At 38.3% G+C, this 21,630-nt stretch overlaps 1 protein-coding gene across 1 annotated transcript in view; it reads right to left on the reverse strand.

The window, feature by feature from the left end:
• Window positions 1-21,630, reverse strand: part of AGPS (alkylglycerone phosphate synthase) — a 149,138-nt gene that overhangs the window by 112,500 nt on the left and 15,008 nt on the right. The window contains exon 2 of the mRNA XM_081243054.1: window positions 62-151. Within this exon, the coding sequence (XP_081099180.1) occupies window positions 62-151 (90 nt within the window). The remainder of the gene's footprint in view (window positions 1-61; window positions 152-21,630) is intronic.

The following is a 21,630-nucleotide window of genomic DNA, read 5'->3' on the forward strand; positions in this document are numbered from 1 at the left end:
TGTTTAAAATTTTCCAGAGAAAGAGAAATAAAAGGAATAAAACAAAGAAAAAACCAGTTACCTTTTCCCAGTCAACTCAACTTGTCCTTTCTTATTGAAGAAGAACCTGGAATCATTATATCCCCATCCATTCCATTTCATAACTTCTTGCCTAATAAGCAGAAAAATATACATAAATGAGATCTATACTAAACATCTCAAAACTGAACACTGCATCATTAACTATTACCTTTCACAATCATTTAACAGAAGACTTATTCCGACCTTATTCCACTATGATGTTGCTTTAAATAAAATGAATATATACTAAAATGTCTATATATTAATATTTCTAAATATAGAATCACTCTGATGAGCAGCACCTGCTTCACAAAGGGCTAAAACCACTAAATTTAACGCATTCAAAGGGAAAAGGAAGAAGGAGAAAAATATTCTTAGAGTATAAATATGCTTCATTTTGCACGTTATTGAGTTTATATTATATGACGGACTAAAATATTTTGCAACTAAAATAAAATTCACTTAACAGGAAACAAGTTTTTTCATATATTAGAAAAATTGCAATTATTAATCTTCTGCTAGAATGAAAAAGACCAATTTACAAAGTAAGTTCACTAGCACTGACACTATCAGTAGCAGGCACTTTCAATAAAGTAGATTAAAAATATGAACACTGGGTTTACAAACATTCTAAATCCTTCAACTTCCATGTAAATGCCAACATCTACCTTGATCTACATATTAACATTAACATAACAGTTAATGACCATACCAGTTTTCAATGTTCCAAAACAATGTTATCTTTAATTTCCAAAATGCTAGTATTTCATAGTTTTAAAAATCGTTTTCATCAAAATCCATCACTCACTCATTCAATTTTACACATTACAAAAGAATTAGATTGGTTTGGACCCATGCAGAACACAATAAGCAACCACACCGAACTACTGTGTCAGCATTTAATACATATTTTAGCATGGTGCCCTAGTATACTGGGGCCACTGAAATAAACTGATGGTGAATCTTCTTACTGCAAATTCAATGACTGTAGTTTATGATGAAAATACTTGAAAATACATCATAAGGAAGAACTTTGTAACTATGTGTGGTGATGAATGTTAACTAGACTTATTATGGTGAAAAATTCACAATATACATAAATATCGAATCACTAAACTGTACACCTAAAACTAGTATAATGTTACACGTCAGTTTTACCTCAATTTTTTAACGAAATTTCAAAATAAACAAAGACGTACTATTAAAAAGTGTTCTAGGGATTCCCTGGTGGCACAGTGGTTAAAAATCTGCCTGCCAATGCAGAGGACACAGGTCGGAGCCCTGGTCCGGAAAGAACCCACATGCCGTGGAGCAACTAAGTCCGTGTGCCAAAACTACTGAGCTGGTGCTCTAGAGCCTGTGAGCACAACTACTGAGCCCACATGCCACAACTACTGAGGCCTGCGTGCCTAGAGCCAGAGCTCGGCAACAAGAGAAGCCACCGCAGTAAGAAGCCCGTGCACCACAATGAAGAGTAGCCCCTGCTCACCTCAACCAGAGAAAGCCCACGTGCAGCAATGAACACCCAACACAGCCAAAGAAACAACTGAAAAAATAAAAAAATAAAAAAATAAGGTGTTCTAATTCTCCAAATTCTCAAGGAAGAAAATGACTACTGACAAGCAAGCAAATTTTTTATTACAACCATAATTCTTCTTCCAGTTCAAGGGCTTTTCAAACAAGTAGAACACTAACATGATACAAATGAACCAAATACAGTCATTAATTATATAATGAAATACCCATCTATACATAAAATTAAAAAGAAACTAGGAATGCTCTCTTTAAAATTAGTTTGCTAACAAAAAAAACTATATTTCCTATACAAAAACATACTGTTCAAATACAACTTGATCAATCTATCTATCTATCTATTTATTTATTGCCGCATTGGGTCTTTGTTGCTGCATGCAGGCTTCCTCTAGTTGTGGTGAGTGGGGGCTACTCTTCGTTGCAGTGCACGGGCTTCTCATTGCGTTGGCTTCTCTTGTTGTGCAGCACGGTCTCTAGGGTGTGCAGGCTTCAGTACTTGTGACGCACAAGCTGAGTAGCTGTGGCACACGGGCTTAGTTGCTCTGCCGCATATAGGATCTTCCCGGACCAGGGATTGAACTTGTATCCCCTGCATTGGCAGGCAGATTCTTAACAACTGAGCCACCAGGGAAGCCCTCAAAAACACCTTAAAGAGTAACAAATCCAGAGATTAGATTTGTAGATGAGCCTGTTAACTATCAATCAATATTTTCTTATTTCACAATTCTACCTCACTGTAGAGGGAGGTTTTGAAAGAGAGCTTTTGGAAAAAATCTCTACAGAAAAATCTCATGACTAATGACATGTTGACAATCCACTTGTTTTATTTTATTTTTCACATCTTTATTGGAGTATAATTGCATTACAATGCTGTTACTTGCTGCTGTATAACAAAGTGAATCAGCTATATGTATACATATATCCCCATATCTCCTCCCTCTTGTGTCTCCCTACTCCCTACTCCCTATCCCACCCCTTTAGCTGGACACAAAGCACCAAGCTGATCTCCCTTTGCTATGCAGCTGCTTCCCACTAGCTATCTATTTTACATTTGGCAGTGTATATATGTCCATGCCACTCTCTCACTTTGTCCCAGCTTACCCTTCCCTCTCTGTGTCCTCAAGTCCATTCTCTACATCTGTGTCTTTATTCCTGGCCTGCCCCAAGGTTCATCAGAACCTTTTTTTTTTTTTAGATTCCATATATATGTGTTAGCATATGGTATGTTTTTCTCTTTCTGACTTACTTCACTCTGTATGACAGACTCTAGGTCCATCCACCTCACTACAAATAACTCAATTTCCTTTCTTTTTATAGCTGAGTAATATTCCATTGTATATATGTGCCACGTCTTCTTTATCCATTCATCAGTAGATGGACACTTAGGTTGCTTCCATGTCCTGGCTATTGTAAATGGAGCTGCAATGAACATTGTGGTACATGACTCTTTTTGAATTATGGTTTTCTCAAGGTATACGCCCAGTAGTGGGATTGCTGGGTCGTATGGTAGTTCTATTTTTAGTTTTTAAAGGAAATTCAATACTGTTTTCCATAGTGACTGTATCAATTTACACTCCCACCAATACTGCAAGAGGGTTCCCTTTTCTCCACACCCTCTCCAGCATTCACTGTTTGTAGATTTTTTGATGATGGCCATTCTGACTGGTATGAGGTGATACATCATTGTACTTTTGATTTGCATTTCTCTAATGATTAGTGATGTTGAGCATCCTTTCATGTGCTTGTTGGCAATCTGTATACCTTCTTTGGAAAAATGTCTATTTAGGTCTTCTGCCCACTTTTGTATTGGGTTGTTTGTTTTTTTGATATTGAGCTGCATGAGCTGCTTGTATATTTTGGATATTAATCCTTTGTCAGTTGCTTCATTTGCAAATATTTTCTCCCATTCTAAGGGTTTTCTTTTGGTCTTGTTTATGGTTTCCTTTGCTGTGCAAAAGCTTTTAAGCTTCATTAAGTCCAATTTGTTTATTTTTGTTTTTATTTCCATTTCTCTAGGAGGTGGCTCAAAAAGGATCTTGCTGTGATTTATGTCATAGGGTGTTCTGCCTATGTTTTCCTCTAAGAGTTTTATAGTCTCTGGCCTTACATTTAGGTCTTTAATACATTTTGAGTTTATTTTTGTGTATGGTGTTAGGCAGTGTTCTAACTTCATTCTTTTACATGCAGCTGTCCAGTTTCCCCAACACCACTTATTGAAGAGTCTGTCTTTTCTCCATTGTATACTAGAGGCGCAATGGTTAAGAATCCGCCTGCCAATGCAGGGGATACAGGTTCGGGCCCTGGTCCGGGAAGATCCCACATGCCACGGAGCAACTAAGCCCTGTGCCACAACTACTGATCCCACACTCTAGAGCCTGCAAGCCACAACTACTGAGCCCGCACATCTCGAGCCCGTGCTCCACAACAAAGAGAAGCCACCACAATGAGAAGCCCGTGCACCACAACAAAGAGTAGCCCTCGCTCGCCACAACTAGAAAAAGCCCACACACAGCAACAAAGACCCAACACAGCCATAAATCAATCAATTAATTAAAAAAACAAAAAAAAATATACACTGTGCCCATTGTATACTCTTGCCTCCTTTATGGAAGATAAGGTGACCATATGTGCGTGGGTTTATCTCTGGGCTTTCTCTCCTGTTCCACTGATCTATATTTCTGTTTTTGTGCCAGTAGCATACTGTCTTAATTACTGTAGCTTTGTAGTATAGTCTGAAGTCAGGGAGCCTGATTCCTCCAGCTCCATGTTTCTTTCTCGGGGTCTTTTGTGTTTACATACAAACTGTGAAAGTTTTTGTTCTAGTTCTGTGAAAAATGCCACTGGTAGTTTGATAGGGATTGCACTGAATCTGTAGATTGCTTTGGGTAGTACAGTCATTTTCACAATGTTGATTCTTCCAATACAAGAACATGGTATATCTCTCCATCTGTTTGTATCGTCATTAATTTCTTTCATCCGTGTCTTATAGTTTTCTGCATACAGGTCTTTTGTCTCCTTAGTTAGGTTTATTCCTAGATATTTTATTTTTTGTTGTAATGGTAAATGGGAATGTTTCCTTAATTTCTCTCTCAGATTTTTCATTAGTGTATAGGAATGCCAGAGATTTCTGTGCATTAATTTTGTATCCTGCTACTTTACCAAGTTCATGATCAGCTCTAGTAGTTTTCTGGTAGCATATTTGGGATTCTCTATGTATAGTATCATGTCATCTGCAAACAGTGACAACTTTACTTCTTCTTTTCCAATTTGTATTCATTTTATTTCTTTTTCTTCTCTGATTGCTGTGGCTAAAACTTCCAAAACTATGTTGAATAATAGTGGTGAGAGTGGGCAACTCTGTCTTGTTCCTGATCTTATTGGAAATGATTTCAGTTTTTCACCACTGAGAAAGACGTTGGCTGTGGGTTTGTCATATATGGCCTTTATTATGTTGAGGTAAGTTCCCTCTCTGCCTACTTTCTGGAGGGTCTTTATCATAAATGGGTGTTGAATTTTGTCAAAAGCTTTTTCTGCATCTATTGAGATGATCATATGGTTTTTCTCCTTTAATTTGTTAATATGGTATATCACATTGTTTGATTTGCATATATTGAAGAATCCCTGCATTCCTGGGGTAAACCCCACTTGATCATGATGTGATCCTTTTAAAATGCTGTTGGACTCTGTTTGCTAGTATTTTGTTAAGGATTTTCGCCTCTATGTTCATCAGTGATAGTGGCCTGTAGTTTTCTTTTTTTGTGACATCTTTGTCTGATTTTGGCATCAGGTTGATGGTGACCTCGTAGAATGAGTTTCGGAGTGTTCCTCCCTCTGCTATATTTTGGAAGAGTTTGAGAAGGATAGGTGTTAACTCTTCTTTAAATATTTGATAGAATTCACCTGTGAAGCCACCTGGTCCTGAGGCTTCGTTTTTCGGAAGATTTTTAATCACAGTATCAACTTCAGTGCTTCTAATTGGTCTGTTTATATTTTCTATTTTTTCCTGTTTCAGTCTCGGAAGGTTGTGCTTTTCTAAAGTACTGTCCATTTCTCCCATGTTCTCCATTTTATTGGCATATAGTTGCTTGTAGTAATCTCTCATGATCCTTTCTATTTCTGCAGTGTCTGTTGTTAATTCTCCTTTTCCATTTCTAATTCTATTGATTTGAGTCTTCTCCCTTTTTTTCCTGATGAGTCTGGCTAATGGTTTATCACTTTTGTTTATCTTCTCAAAGAACCAGCTTTTAGTTTTATTGATCTTTGCTATCATTGCCTTCATCTCTTTTTCATTTGTTTCTGCTCTGATCTTTATGATTTCTTTACTTCTTCTAACTTTGGGGGTTTTTTGTTCTTCTTTCTCTAATTGCTTTAGGTGTAAGGTTAGGTTGTTTATTTTAGATGTTTCCTGTTTCTTGAGGCAGGATTGTACTGCTGTAAACTTTCCTCTTAGAACTGCGTTTGCTGCATCCCATAGATTTTGGGTCATCGTGTTTTCATTGTCATTTGTTACTAGGTATTTTTTGATTTCTTCAGTGATCTCTTGGTTATTTAGTAGTGTACTGTTTAGCCTCCATTTGTTTGTATTCTTTACAGATTTTTTCCTGTAATTGATATCTAGTCTCATAACATTGTGGTCAGAAAAGATACTTGATATGATTTCAATTTTCTTAAATTTACCAAGGCTTGATTTGTGATCCAAGATATGATCCTGGAGAATGTTCCATGAGCATTCGAGAAGAAAGTGTATTCTGTTGTTTTTGGATGCAATGTCCTGTAAGTATCAATTAAGTCCATCTTGTTTAATGTGACATTTAAAGCTTGTGTTTCCTTATTTTCATTTTGGATGATCAGTCCATTGGTGAAAGTGGAGTGTTAAAATCCCCTACTATGATTGTGTTACTGTCGATTTCCCGTTTTATGGCTGTTAGTATTTGCCTTATGTATTGAGGTGCTCCTATGTTGGGTGCATATTTACAATTGTTATATCTTCTTCTTGGATTGATCCCTTCATCATTATGTAGTGTCCTTCTTTGTCTCTTGTAATAGTCTTTATTTTAAAGTCTATTTTGTCTGATATGAGAATTGCTACTCCAGCTTTCTTTTGATTTCCATTTGCATGGAATATCATTTTCCATCCCGTTACTTTCAGTCTGTATGTGTCCCTAGGTCTTAAGTGGGTCTCTTGTAGACAGCATATATTTTGTATCCATTCAACCAGGCTATGTCTTTTGGTTGGAGCGTTTAATCCATTTACATTTAAGGTAATTATCCATATGTATGTTCCTATTACCATTTTCTTAATTGTTTTGAGTTTGTTATTGAAGGTCTTTTCCTTCTCTTGTGTTTCCTGCCTAGAGAAGTTCCTTTAGCATTTGTTGTAAAGCTGGTTTGGTGGTGCTGAATTCTCTTAGCTTTTGCTTGTCTGTAAAGGTTTTAATTTCTCCATTGAATCTGAATGAGATCCTTGCTGGGCAGAGTAATCTTGGTTGTAGGTTTTTCCCTTTCATCACTTTAAATATGTCCTGCCACTCCCTTCTGGCTTGCAGAGTTTCTCCTGAAAGATCAGCTGTTAACCTTGGGGATTCCCTTGTGTGCTATTTGTTGCTTTTCCCTTGCTGCTTTTAATATTTTTCCTTTGTGTTTAATTTTTGATAGTTTGATTAATATGTGTCTTGGCATGTTTCTCCTTGGATTTATCCTGTATGGGACTCTGCACTTCCTGGACTTGACTATTTCCTTTACCATATTAGGGAAGTTTTCAACTATAATATTTTCACATATTTTCTCAGTCCCTTTTTTTTTCTCTTCTTCTTCTGGGACCTCTATAATTTGAATGTTGAATCATTTAATGTTGTCCCAGAGGTCGCTGAGACTGTCCTCAATTCTTTTCATTCTTTTTTCTTAATTCTGCTCTGTGGTAGTTATTTCCACTATTTTACCTTCCAGGTCACTTCTCCCTTCTTCTGCCTCAGTTATTCTGCTATTGATTCCTTCTAGAGAATTTTTAATTTCATTTATTGTATTGTTCATCATTGTTTGTTTGCTCTTTAGTTCTTCGAGGTCCTTGTTAAATGTTTTTTGTATTTTCTCCATTCTATTTCCAAGATTTTGGATCATCTTTACTATCATTTCTCTGAATTCTTTTTCATGTAGACTGCCTATTTCCTCTTCATTTGTTTGGTCTGGTGGGCTTGCTCCTTCATCTGCTGTGTATTTCTCTGTCTTCTCATTTTGCTTAACTTACTGTGTTTGGGGTCTCCTTTTCCCAGGCTGCAGGTTCATAGTTCCCGTTGTTTTTGGTGTCTGCCCCCAGTGGGTAAGGTTGGTCCAGTGGGTTGTGTAGGCTTCCTGGTGGAGGGGACTGGTGCCTGTGTTCTGGTGGATGAGGCTGGATCTTGTCCTTCTGGTGGGCAGCACCACATCCGATGGTGTGTTTGGGGTGTCTCTAAACTTATTATGATTTTAGGCAGCCTTTCTGCTAATGGGTAGGGTTGTGCTCCTGTCTTGCTAGTTTTTTGGCATAGGGTGTCCAGCACTGTAGCTTGCTGGTCTTTGAGTGGAGCTAGGTCTTAGTGTTGAGATGGAGATCTCTGGGAGAGCTTTCACTGTTTGATATTACAGGGGGCCAGGAGGTCTCTGGTGGACCACTGTCCTGAACTTGGCTCTCCCACCACCAAGGCTCAGCCCTGACACCCGGCCGGAGCACCAAGACCCTGTGAGCCACACGGCATGAAAGAGCATATTGCTTTGGAGGCTGGTAGCCAGTTAACTTGTCACCTGATCTTCATATGCAAAAGACCTTTATTCCACTGGTCTCTGAGATCTCCTCATGCTCTTTAATCTTCTTTCCTCAACTCCTAAACTTCCCCCCCCGCCCCTGGCCTGTATAGTATTGTTACCTCAATGCCCCCTTGCTGCAAATGCAAAACAGGCTTCCCAGGGGTAGAATATTTGGGTCATTGCCAGCCAAGAGATGGCTTTTTATCACGCAGAATATTTCTCTGTTGTTGTTATTATTGCTGTCCTCTTTTTCGTTTAGCAGTTTATTACAAGTTATGATAAAAGATACAGATGAACATCCAATGGTAGAGATGCATAAGGCAAGGCATGGGGGAGGGGCACAGAGCATCCATGCCCTCTCCAGGCCCAAAACTCTGACCAAATCTCCAAGTGTTCACTGACCTGGAAGTTCTCCAAACCCCATCCTTTTGGGTTTTTATAGAGGCCTGCACTTGTTTTCTTAAGTTTATACTTTGTAAAAACAGATTAGGTTATTGTCCACTTTGCTTTTTTCATGATTATATTCTCTGCACTTTTATGAATATAATTTACTTACAATTTTATTTTTATTATGTTTCCATAATAATTTACGTGAGAATATGTACATTTAAGTTAACATCTTTACTTAGTATTTTATAATATGTGCATACATTTTTGTATATGCAATGAATTTTATTAGTGAATTTAAACATTTGTCATGAAGTCTGTACTCTATAAAAGAGAAGTTTCATATTATACAAAATAAATGCAAAAATACCAATATAGTCATTTTGCCTTGGTATTACAATCACTAAGCATGGGAAATTATTTCAGTACAGATGTCGAATTTGGCAGGTTTACATAGCTTAACAATGAGAATCATTTTCCTTAAAATTATTCTTAGAATTTTAAAAAATTATTCCCAGATGGCCTCAAAGTAAACGTGATTACATGTGTTCACTCTTAACACTTCATGAGAAAAATGAATCAAGGTAATAAGCAGGAAATATCTCCTGCTGTACACTGAAAAATGAAGAGATTTACATACTCAAGACTCTGGAACTTAAATTTTCAGTTGGGTAATATCTTAAAGAACCTCCAAGTTTTTAACTGTAGGCTAAGGTACCTTTTTCTTTCTTTTCATCTCAGTCAGAAAATTCTGCCTATGATATAGGCCTTACCATATTTATACCAAGTTTTGGAGGCTTCCCAGAAGTTGAAATACAGGCATTTGTAATGCATTTGTGCCTCAAAAAAACAATGTTATGTTGTTTAAGTAGTATGAAATTAAAATCTAGATTACCTCCAAACCAATCTTCTGTTATTTTCAAAGTACCCCACACATTAAACAAAAGGTAGGCAAATTTCCTAGGCTTCTGGTTTTAAACTTTTATATACATGTATCCCTTCAAATTACTAATATTTTCTATGACAGTTAAACTTTACTATGTGATTGATTACATTAAACTTTAAAATAAGTTCTTATACACAAGAATGTAATGAGTACACTGAAGGGCATTTTATAGCATTAACATTTTAAAAATTAGAGTAAAACTTTACACTGTCATAGAATTCTAAAACTAAAAAGGTCCTTAGAAACCATCCAGTACAACTGCTCATTTTTCAGATGAAGAAATGTGTGCCCAGAGAAGTACTCATGATTACAGAGCTAAGTTAGTCTTGTCATTCTTTCTCTTCAGAGGTAATATTCGAAACCCACTAAGTCATGCTCTCAGGTAGTTAAAATGATTTAAAGGAACCTCTTCTTCATCACATTAATATTTTTCTAAGCACTATTACATGTTATTATCATAGTCATTCTTCTGCACTTGACCTAAAGGAAAACATTTAAGAATCAAGGAATCTGGTTGTATTAGGATACCCAATGCCTTGTACTCCCTTTATCTATAGGATAATGAATTTTGCCATTCAGCATAATGATTCCAAAGCCCTACAAGCACCGAAATGAAGAATGATCAAAGAATCACCAACTTTCCATAAGATTCAAATATAAGAATTCAATTCTCAACTAACCATAGAAATCAACTAACCAGACTGATCTCTCCCACTTTCCAATTCTTAGAGCTAACTACAAATTTAATGTCTTCAAGATATAAGACTCCCCCCCCCGCCAAGAAACAAGGAAAGCTGAATTGATTTTACTACACACACACACACACAAGTCCATCTTTTACACATTTACACATCTGATCACAGTATCAAATAGTGAAAAAGCACATTGTATTAGCTAGCATAACAAAAGAAAAAGGAGACATTAAAATAGCACCACACGTACACAAGGTGGCAGTATTCTCCCATGCTATACATACTCAGTATTCTGCATTTCCCAGTGCTGATTTTTGCACAATTTTTAACTGAAATTTTAGATTTAACATTATCTTTATCAAAACCATAGAGTTCCTTTCTTTATTCTTAAAATGGGTAATTTTCATTTTTAAGTCTCTGTACAAACATAGATTAAGTCAGATTACTATTCCTCTACTAGTGATTTAAAGGAACCTCTTCTTCATCACATCAATATTTTTCTAAGCACTATTACATGTTGCAAGCATCCCGATATAAATGCATAGTTCCTATCATTACTATTTCTAATCATGATAGTTTTCACTAGAAAATAAAGAAAAGGAAAATATGCTTTGAGCTTTTATTTGGGGTTAGCAATAAAAAATGTTCAGCTAGCTGATAACTAAAAAAAAAATATTTTTCCAATATAATTCCAAAAATCAAAATTCTAATACAAGATACTTCACTGCTCAGTTCAGATAAAAAACCAAATTGTTATCTATATTTTCTAATTTAAACATGAGAAAAAGATCATATGATCTCAGAGCTTTTGAAAAATAAAAACTGAAGTATGAAACTTAAGCCCCAATCTGGATTTCTACTAACAAAGCTCAGTACCAGTTAAATTCAAATTAATTCCATATGTATTATAATCTGTAGAAGTTAGAAAAAATTTTTTTTGATCTTTCAAGGAGTTTTTGGTGCTAATTAAAATCCTCATTATCTGGTAATGTGTTTAATTACTTTAAGACCCAAATAATCCAAAGGAAATCACGAAAGTGAAGTAAAAAAAAAAAATGATGAGAAAGATACCAAGATCTGCTAAATAAAATGAATATTTCCCTGAAAAGATATGCTACCAAAAAATACCTATAAATGAAACAATCTTCCTACTAGCTTCTTTTATCTAAAAAAATTGAAGCTGAGTTCCCATTAGAAATATAAAGGCCTAATGAGGGGAGAAATCTGCAGAATACTGTTTAATTCTAAATTTAATTTAAAATGTGTATGCTTTGAAATACATTTAAAACCATGGTCACATCTAGTCTACAGGTCCCACAAAATTACTTCTAAAAACTAAATAGCAAAATTCCCATACAACTATTTACAATGCTTATTGTCTCAATCTAACAGTGCAACTAATCCCCTTTCAAATAGTTGTTAATCCAAGTAGCTTAGTTATAAGTGTAATAATTTATGCATACTATAAAAGAAAGCCCCTTTACAAAAAAAAAAGAATAGAAAAACTCAAACAGAAGACATGGATAGATAATCACCACTTAATTTACACTGCTACAACAAATCTTGCAGTTCTAAGACTGTTAAAAAATTTGACTTAGGGCTTCCCTGGTGGCGCAGTGGTTGAGAGTTCGCCTGCCGATTCAGGGGACACAGGTTCGTGCCCCGGTCCGGGAAGATCCCACATGCCGTGGAGCGGCTAGGCCCGTGAGCCATGGCCGCTGAGCCTGCGCGTCCGGAGCCTGTGCTCCGCAACGGGAGAGGCCACAACAGTGAGAGGCCCGCGTAAAGCAAAAAAAAAAAAAAAAAATTTGACTTAGAAAAAAGATAAATGCCATCAGGCTCTGAAAGCTTGACACTATCAAACATCTGAATCATAGAATATTTCCTCTTGCCCTGATATAAAACTCACTAACTCTTCTAACTATACTTTATTTCCTACAGAGAAAAACTGGCCAACAGAAATGTCCAGGGGGCTTGATAATTTTATTTTTTCATCATGAGTTTGTCTATTGGCACTCTAACTTTGGTCACTAGTGAAGGTAGTTAACACAAGTCAAACTACTTAACTACGATTGATTCCGGGACCCTAACAAGATCAGGTTTCTGGACAGGTCAACAAGATAACATCCGTGCCCAACAGGACAACAGTGTGCTTCTCCTTGCAAAACCTGGACATTACCATGCAACTCTGTGAACTTCAACAGGAATTTCACACTTCCCTCAATATCCCCTAAATTAAAACTCTAGCTGCCATAATAAAAATTTGGCCCTTCCATGTAATAAGTCAATCAATTTTCTAATTTTATCCAATGTGATAGTGTAAAATGGATAAAATATAAGACTTTAGACACAAAGTTGTCAGCAACAACATGGAAAAGAGAAACAGAAAAGCATTACTGGTAAACCACTCCACAGAGCAATGGTGTGCTAACTTTTCATAGGTAATGGCATTTCTATGGTCCAACTATACAGCTCCTGGGTATACATTTGGGAGGAATTCACACACAGTTCCATAAGGAAACATGTGTGATATATTCTCTGGAGCATTATTTGTAAGAGTAGCTGGAGGCATCACTAAAGGATTGGATGAGTGGTAAGTAAATTCCCTGACACACTATGCAGCAATCAGAAGCAGAGAGGGAGATAGATATATATACAGAAACATGAAGAGATTTTTTTAAATAGTAGTGAACACAAAAGGAGAAACAATATGATCTATAGCATAATACAATTTAAGCAAATAAAAATACACACACTAAATAATACTGCATATTTTATAAAAACACATACACATGTATTTAAGAACATTCATGGGTGCCCATGGGAGGCGGGGAGATGGGATTAGAAACCAGAGATTGAGGAAATAAAAATAAAAGAGACTTCACATTTGTTCATAGGCAAATGCCATGAACTAAAGGACTGTGATTACCACAACTCTGAACCTGAAGCAAATACGCTGCTCAGCCCTTGAGTCTCAGTGCAGTTTCTCTCTGTTCCAAGAAGACAATTGTTTCTTTCACATACATACAGAAATTCCACAATGGTTCATTATAAAACCCATTGTTGGGTTACTTAGCAATCTCTACAAGTTTGGGGTTTTTTTTAAATGATAGAATTCCATTACAAACGAGTCAGCTTCAAACATACAGCATATCAAATACATATTTAATTTCCTACAGTCAACTCTTTATAGTTTACAAGAATCTGGTACTGTGAAGAAAGTTTTGGTACTGTGAAGAAAGAACCTGAATTCAAGGGTCAAAAGTTGTGTCCCCAAGGTCCAATTCCCATTATACTCACAATGAATTAATGAATGGAAGAAAAAGGAATATACAGGTATGGGGGAAAAAGTCTTATAGACAGAGGCACAAAGAGTTGGAAAAGAAGGGAGGACTGGGATAAATAAAGCAAGGCCAACCTTACCCCTTGGCAGAATAATCTGGCACTCACTACTCACTGCAGGCTCATCGGGGACGTTCTCTGACTCCCAAATTTGTCTTACACCCTACCAAATTCTACCAATTGGAAATTCATTATTGTTTTTTTTTTTTTTTTTTTTTTTTTTTCTTTTTGCGGTATGCGGGCCTCTCACTGTTGTGGCCTCTCCCGTTGCGGAGCACAGGCTCCGGATGCGCAGGCTCAACGGCCATGGCTCACGGGCCCAGCCGCTCCACGGCATATGGGATCCTCCCAGACCGGGGCACGAACCCGTATCCCCTGCATCGGCAGGCGGACTCTCAACCACTGCGCCACCAGGGAGGCCCTCATTATTGTTTGAATAATCTCTTTGAAAATGAAAATACAGACTATTAGTCATTCATACTTACAGTCATACATATTCCAAATATTTTGTGCTAGGGAAGGCATGTATGCATGCACACACTCACACAAACTTGGTATCTGCCATTCTGAAGGCCTGGAAAGGCACAACCATTCTATTGTTCACCCTCATGTGTTGGTCTATGTAATGAGGAAAACAGCCCAAATCAGTATCAGGTAGTTGTCTTAGCAAAAGACAAAGAACAAGAATGTATACTTCCCTTGACCACGTGTGCTCCCTGAACTATACTTTAAATTTCATAATTTGTTTTCTCCACTGTCCACCTGTAAACTAATCAATGTGGCAATTTAGGTAATCAATTCCAGAATTTCTCTACAACCAACTGTGAAAATGTTACTTAACTTTCATTGCTGCCTCCTGCTTCCTAGTAATTGGAAGAGGAACTTTATCACAAGCTACTGACCAACCTGTAAGCGACCAAAGGCCATTTCTGATACAGCCTTTCATTTTTGTAAAAACTATAAAACTGAACAAGAGAATATGAATGTCTCTAAAAATCTGTATGTCATTTTACCATGAAAACCAAGCCTCTGAGTTCCCTTTCTTAGGGAACAAGTTGTCTTCCAGGGGACAACTCAATACTCTTGACAAGACCCTAAAAAGGCTAAGACTGAAGTCCACGTCTGCTTGATATACATAGCATTCTAGCTGTAACAAATGTTTTTTTACTTAAAATAATAACAATAATAATAAGCAGCAGCCACTTCTACTTTAAATGACAGGTAGTTGGGATTATTACCTTTGCTTCTGGAAAACTCACAGAAAAAAATGAACCCCACAAAGTTTGGGGGGAGAGAAAAGGAAATATTAAAATCAGGACCCAGTCACAACCACAGAGGTTCTCAAACTTCTTGGGAGTATAAATGTCACCTTGGGTGCTCACTTTAATTTTTTTTTTAATTTATTTTTGGTTGTGTTGGGTCTTCATTGTTGCAGGTGGGCTTTCTCTAGTTGTGGCGAGCAGGGTCTACTCTTTGTTGAGGTGCGCAGGCTTCTCATCGCAGTAGCTCCTCTTGTTGCGGAGCACAGGCTTCAGTAGTTGTGGCACACAGGCTCAGTAGTTGTGGCTCACGGGCTCTAGAGCACAGGCTCAGTAGTTGTGGTGCAAGGGCTTAGCTGCTCCGTGGTATGTGGGATCTTCCTGGACCAGGGCTCAAACCTGTGTCCCCTGCATTGGCAGGCGGATCCTTAACCAATGCGCCCCCAGGAAGCCCTGGGTGCTCACTTTAAAAGCAGAGCACTGATGTGGAGAAAAGGGAACCCTCATGCAGTATTGTGGAAAACAGTGTGGAAGTTCCTCAAAAAATTAAAAATAGAACTACCATATGCTCCAGCTATTCCACTCCTGGGTATTTATCCAAAGAAAACGAAAACACTAATTTGAAAAGAGATATGCACTTCTATGTTCATTGCACCATTATTTACAATAGCCAAGATATGGAAGCAACCTACAAAGACGTGACTGACACACGTATAATCGAATATAACTCAGCCACAAAGAAGAATGAAATCTTGTCATTTGCGACATGTACAGACCTAGAGGGTATTATACTAAGTGAAATAAGTAAGAGAGAAAGACAAACACTGTATGATTTCACCTACATGTGGGAATCTAAAAGACAAAACAAATGAACAAAGTCATAGCAACAGAGTCACAGGTACAGAAAACAAACAGGTGGTTGTCAGAGGGGAGGTGGGTGGAGGGGTGAGAGAAATAGATGAGGGAGATTAAGAGGTACAAACTTCTAGTTACAAAATAAATGAGTCACCGGTATGAAACATACAATGTGGGGAATATAGTCAACAATAATGTAAATGATTTAAAATCAAGTTGCTCTCACCCAAACTCTATCGAAATCAGGAGGGACTGGATATGGAGGAAGGGGAAAAAAATTAAAACTTTAAGCTCACTGCACTATAGGAGAGGATTGATCTGAGTAGAGTTTTGTAACAGAACAGGGCAGCAAGAAGACAAAGTGGGGGCACTCATCTTGTGGAAGACAGAGGAAAGGGATAACAGGAAATGGAGATTTGGTTACATGACAGAGGTGGTGAACAGATCTATATCTAAATTTTACAAAGGATTATCCTGGAAGGGGGGAACAAGAGCTACACGGAGGCAATATTTTCTGATCCAAATTTTGGAAAGTTGACCTGTTATGGAAATTTCCTAGTTAATACATTTGCAATACATAAAAATTAAGAGAACTATTTATCAAATAATTTGTCTTTTGGACAATAATATGTTTATTCACATTCCAATATATGTGGTAACCAAGGCCACATATCAAGTAGAGGCAGCAGTGGGCCATGACTCCTAAGAGCAACTGAGAAGAGTTGCAAAATGAGAAATAACGTAAGGGTGACCAACATGTGCATGATACTGACCACCAGCGTACTATGTAGTATGCGAAACTGCTGATGCTCTTTACTCTTCCGGTTCTTCCTTTCCTCTCTAATGCATAAGGTGATATTTATTAGAAATTTGTTCTTGCTATTAAAATGCCATGCTTTCCACTGACGACTTCCCACTTCTTGCCGTGCTTCCACCTTCAGAAACTATTTCAGCACAGGATTCTTATTACTCCTTTCTACACAGTTTACTGCAACAGTAACAGTATTGCATAATGCTGTAAAATAAAGCTAAGCATTTTCCAATCATTATCTCATTTACTTCTCACATCAATCCAGTGATATACGTGTTATTATCTCTATTTAAATCATGAGAAAACAGGTTGAGAGTCAGTAACTTGTCCAGGGTCACATAAACAGCACAGGACACAACTAGGATTTAAATCTTGGTCTTCTGGCTCCAACACTCCTTAACTATCAAGCTATGATTTCAATTTTGCAATATGTTTAAATTTTTTCAAAATAATATGTTGGGAGAAAAAGGAAACTGCTAAGACTATAATCCTTGAAGTGTATCACCTCATATAGAGGGATTTGTCCAAACGGTAAGTATGAGCCAACTGAATAAGTGTGGAGTATACATTATTTACTGATAACAATAAGCGGTTTAAATTGGCATATCTAAGCCAGTTGGCTCAGCTCTCTCTCCTTCTCATCACCTCAGAGGCCCAGGCAGGGTAAAGAACAGTTTCCTAGGCTTCCTATGGTCATTATTTGGTTTCCCATTAGCAACTCAGGCCAAAACATATAATTTCCTTTTATCTGAATTTCTAGAAAGCTGCTTTCTTAAATTATATGATAGAAATCAGCTCAAATACAACAGCAGTATTTCTCTTAGGATTCCAATTATGTCCAATTCTTTATTTTTGGTCAAAATTAAGTCCAAACAAGCAGTTGTCCTTTATTTCTGGCTCTGCCAACAAAGTAAATGAATCATGTATTCCAATGCTAAGCCTTTTAAAAAATGTGCCTTAAAAAAATTCTTAAGGATTTAATTGTAAAAAGGTTATCATAGCATTCTTTAAAATAGGGAAAAACTGGGAATATATTCTATGATCATCCAAATCTTCTCATCAATGTTTTCACCCTCAGATATAAGAATTTTTCCATCATGACATAGAATAATACTCTTCCAACTCTTCGAATCCATGTTTCTTTGAAATGAAGCTGCCCTTCCACTGCTGTACCAGTCACCATTTCCCTCTCATACATCTGTTATAGCACTTAGCACCTTGCAGTAATAAAACACACATCACTCTTCCTTAGTAGAACTGCAAGTCCCAGAAGGCAAAAACTATGTTCTAATCCACCTCAGTGCTTAGCACATAGAAAACACTGAATAAATCACCAACAAATTTGGGTAGGTGAAGTTTCAAAGGGGTGAGGAGATGGCTAAAGAGTATCCAACTGATTTAAATGAAGTAAGGCTCCAGGCCTAGATGTTACATTGCAGGATACTTAACAGTATTTTTCTTTTAAGAGTTACTGTTCATAATATGAGAAATCACAGGGAAGAGGTAACAGACTCAGAATGCCCTCCCCTCAATTCTCAAAAACAAAAAGAAAAGATTCCCCAAAACAATAAACCCTGAAGCCTGGTGTCAAATAAGCAAAGGTTTTTTTAGAGAATGGCACAAGAAAAGGTTTGGAAGTTAGAAAATGTGATGTGAATAAGAGACCTTGCCTAGAACAGAAGAGACAGGTAAATTAGAAGCTGAGATTTTAAAGGTACAGACTTTGAACGGTGGTTGGGGGTAGGAGGTTAAGACTTCACTCCAGCTACACTAGACTCATTGTTACTCTCCTAATATGACACATGTGGGCCTCCCATTAGGGGGTCTGCACCCTAAATCAGTTGGACACTCTTTAGCCATCTCCTCACCCCTTTGAAACTTCACCTGACTATTCTTCTGCCTGGAATACTCATCTAATTAGATATGAATGCAGCTAACTTCTGTCATCTTCAAATCTTTGTTCAAACGCCATGTTCTCCCGTAACGTCCTGTTTAAAATCTGAACCTACCTCCTCACTCTGCTCCACTGTTTCTTCTTTCCACGGCACTTACCACCTTCTAAGAGACTTAACAAGTTAACTGAACATAATAAATAAGTAATTACCCATGTCACTCATTAGAACATAAGCTCCATGAGGGCACAATCTTTGTCCATTTTGTTCACTGATACAACCGAAGCACCTAGAACACAAATGACTGATAAATACCTGTTTAGTGCACAAAATGAATGTGAGAAAGATTGTGAAGAAAAAATGAAGACGACTTGGTTATATCAGTGTAGTATAAAGGAAAAAGCTCTAGACTTGAGAGAAAAGGTCTGGACTCAAATCTAAGCTCTACTCTTACTAGGTAAGAGGAAAGTGACTATTACCTGGCAAGTGTCTGTGAACTTCAGTTACTAATCTATAAAATGGGTGATTGTGAGGATCACAGAAGACAAACATGTACAAAAGCAGCAGAGCGACCATAGAATTAATTATTAATTTGAATAATTCAAAAGAGAGTTCAATGTTAAACGAATGAAAAGAGGGGCATAGCCAAGATGGCAGAGTAGGAAGACCCTGGGCTCACCTCCTCCCACAGGCACACCAAGATTATAACTATTTACAGAGCGACGATCTATGAGAATCACCTGAAGATGCAGAAAAGGTTTTCCACAACTAAAAATATAAAGTAGGAACCACATGATTGGTAGAAGAGGCAGAGACATGGTACACTCAAAACCCACATCCTCAGATAGGCAACCCACAAACAGAACGATAACAGAATCCATGGAGAGGTTCTCCCCAAGGAGTGAGGGGTTTGAGGCCCACACCAGACTTCCTAGCCTGGGGTCCTGCACTGGGAAGATGAGGCTCCAGAATGGCTGGCATTGAAAGCCAGTGGGGCCTGCATATGGGAGAGCTGGAGGAAAACAGAGACTCCACTCTCAAAGGGTGCATACAAAATCTCACACACTCTTAGTCCCAGCACACAGGCAGTAATTTGAAAGGAGCCTGGGTCAGACCTGCTTGCTGATCTTGGCAAGCCTGGGAGAGGCAGGAGGCAACTGGGACTCCCCCTGGGGACAGATACTGGTGCAGACATTTTGGGGAGCTCATTCTACAGTATGAAAACAACAGTACGGGAAAGTGCCATTCTGGAGTCCTCCCTCTAGCATATTAGCACTTGGGGCTTATTTGCCCACCAGTGGGCAGGCACCCAAGACCCCCCCAGCCCCACAGTCAGCTGCCCAGGGAACCGGCCACTACCACCACCAGACCAGGCCCAGACCCGCCCACAGTGGACAGGCGCCAGCCCCAGGATTCCCCAGGCCACAGAGCCAGCCACACCAGGAATGAGGCAGATAAAGGAAACAGGGAATATGTTCCAAACAAAGGAACAAATCAAAACCCCAGAAGAAGAACTAAGCAAAGTGGAAATAAGCAGTCTCCCCAGTAGAGTCCAAGGTAATGATCATATATATGCTCAAAGAACTCAGGAGAAGAATGGATGAACACAGTGAAAAGTTTAACAAAGAGATAGAAAACATAAAGAACCAGAGATGAAGAATACAATAACCAAGATTTTAAAATACACTCAAATCCACAGCAGATTACGTGATACAGAGGAACAGATCAGCAAACTGGAAAACAGAGCAATGGAAATCACCTAAGCTTAATAGAAAAAAGAAAAAATAATTTTTAAAAAAATGATTATAGTTTAAGAGACCTCTAGAACAAAGTCAAGTATGCTAACATCTCATTATAGGTGTCCCAGAAGAGAGAAAGGGGCAGAGAACATAGTTGAAGACATAAGAGCTGAAAACTTCCCTAATCTGGGAAAGGAAACAAACATTCAGGTTCAAGAAGCACAGATAATCCCAAACAGGATCAACCCAAAGAGGACTACACCAAGACACACTGTAATTAAAATGGCAAAAATTGGGCTTCCCTGGTGGCACAGTGGTTGAGAGTCCGCCTGCCGATGCAGGGGACATGGGTTCGTGCCCCAGTCCGGGAAGGTCCCATGTGCCACGGAGCGGTTAGGCCATGAGCCATGGCCACTGAGCCTGCACATCCGGAGCCTGTGCTCCGCTACGGGAGAGACCACAACAGTGAGAGGCCCGCATACCGAAAAAAAAAAAAAAAGGCAAAAATTAAAGATAAAGAGAGAATATTAAAAACAGCTAGGGGAAAGCAACAAATTACTGACAAGGGAACTCCAATAAAGCTATGAGCTGACTTTTCAGCAGAAACTCTGCAGGCCAGAAGGAAGTGGCATGATATAGTTAAAGAAATAAAAGGGAAAAACCTAGACCAAGAATACCCTCCCTGGGAAGGATTTCATTCAGATTTGAAGGAGAGACTAAAAACTTTACAAACAAGCAAAAGCTAAAGGAGTTCAGCACCATGAAACCCCTTTATAAGTAATGTTGAAGGGACTTCTCTAAGCAGAAAATAAAAGGCCACAACTAGAAATATGAAAAGTACTGGGATGTCCCTGGTGGTGCAGTGATTAAGACTCTGTGCTTCCACTGCAGGGGGTATGGGTTCAATCCCTGGTTGGGGAACTAAGATCCTACATGCCACGCAGCATAGCCAGGAAAAAAAAAAGGGAAGAAATAAGAAAAAAAAATACTAAAAGTACAAAAGGAGGGGCTTCCCTAGTAGCACAGTGGTTAAGAATCCAACTGCCAATGCAGGGGACACAGGTTCAAGCCCTGGTCCAAGAAGATCCCACATGCTGTGCAGCAACCAAGCCTGTGTGCCACAACTACTAAGCCTGCGCACTAGAACCCGCAAGCCACAACTACTGAGCTCGCGTGATGCAACTACTGAAGCCCGCGCACCTAGTGCCCATGCTCTGTGACAAGAGAAGCCACTGCAACGAGAAACCTGCGCACCACAACAAAGAGTAGCCCCCACTCTCCGCAACTAGAGAAAGCCAGCGCGCAGCAACGAAGACCCAACACAGCCAAAAATA

Source organism: Mesoplodon bidens (assembly GCF_964165515.1).
Source record: "Mesoplodon bidens genome assembly, chromosome: 8".
Lineage (NCBI taxonomy): Eukaryota > Metazoa > Chordata > Mammalia > Artiodactyla > Ziphiidae > Mesoplodon > Mesoplodon bidens.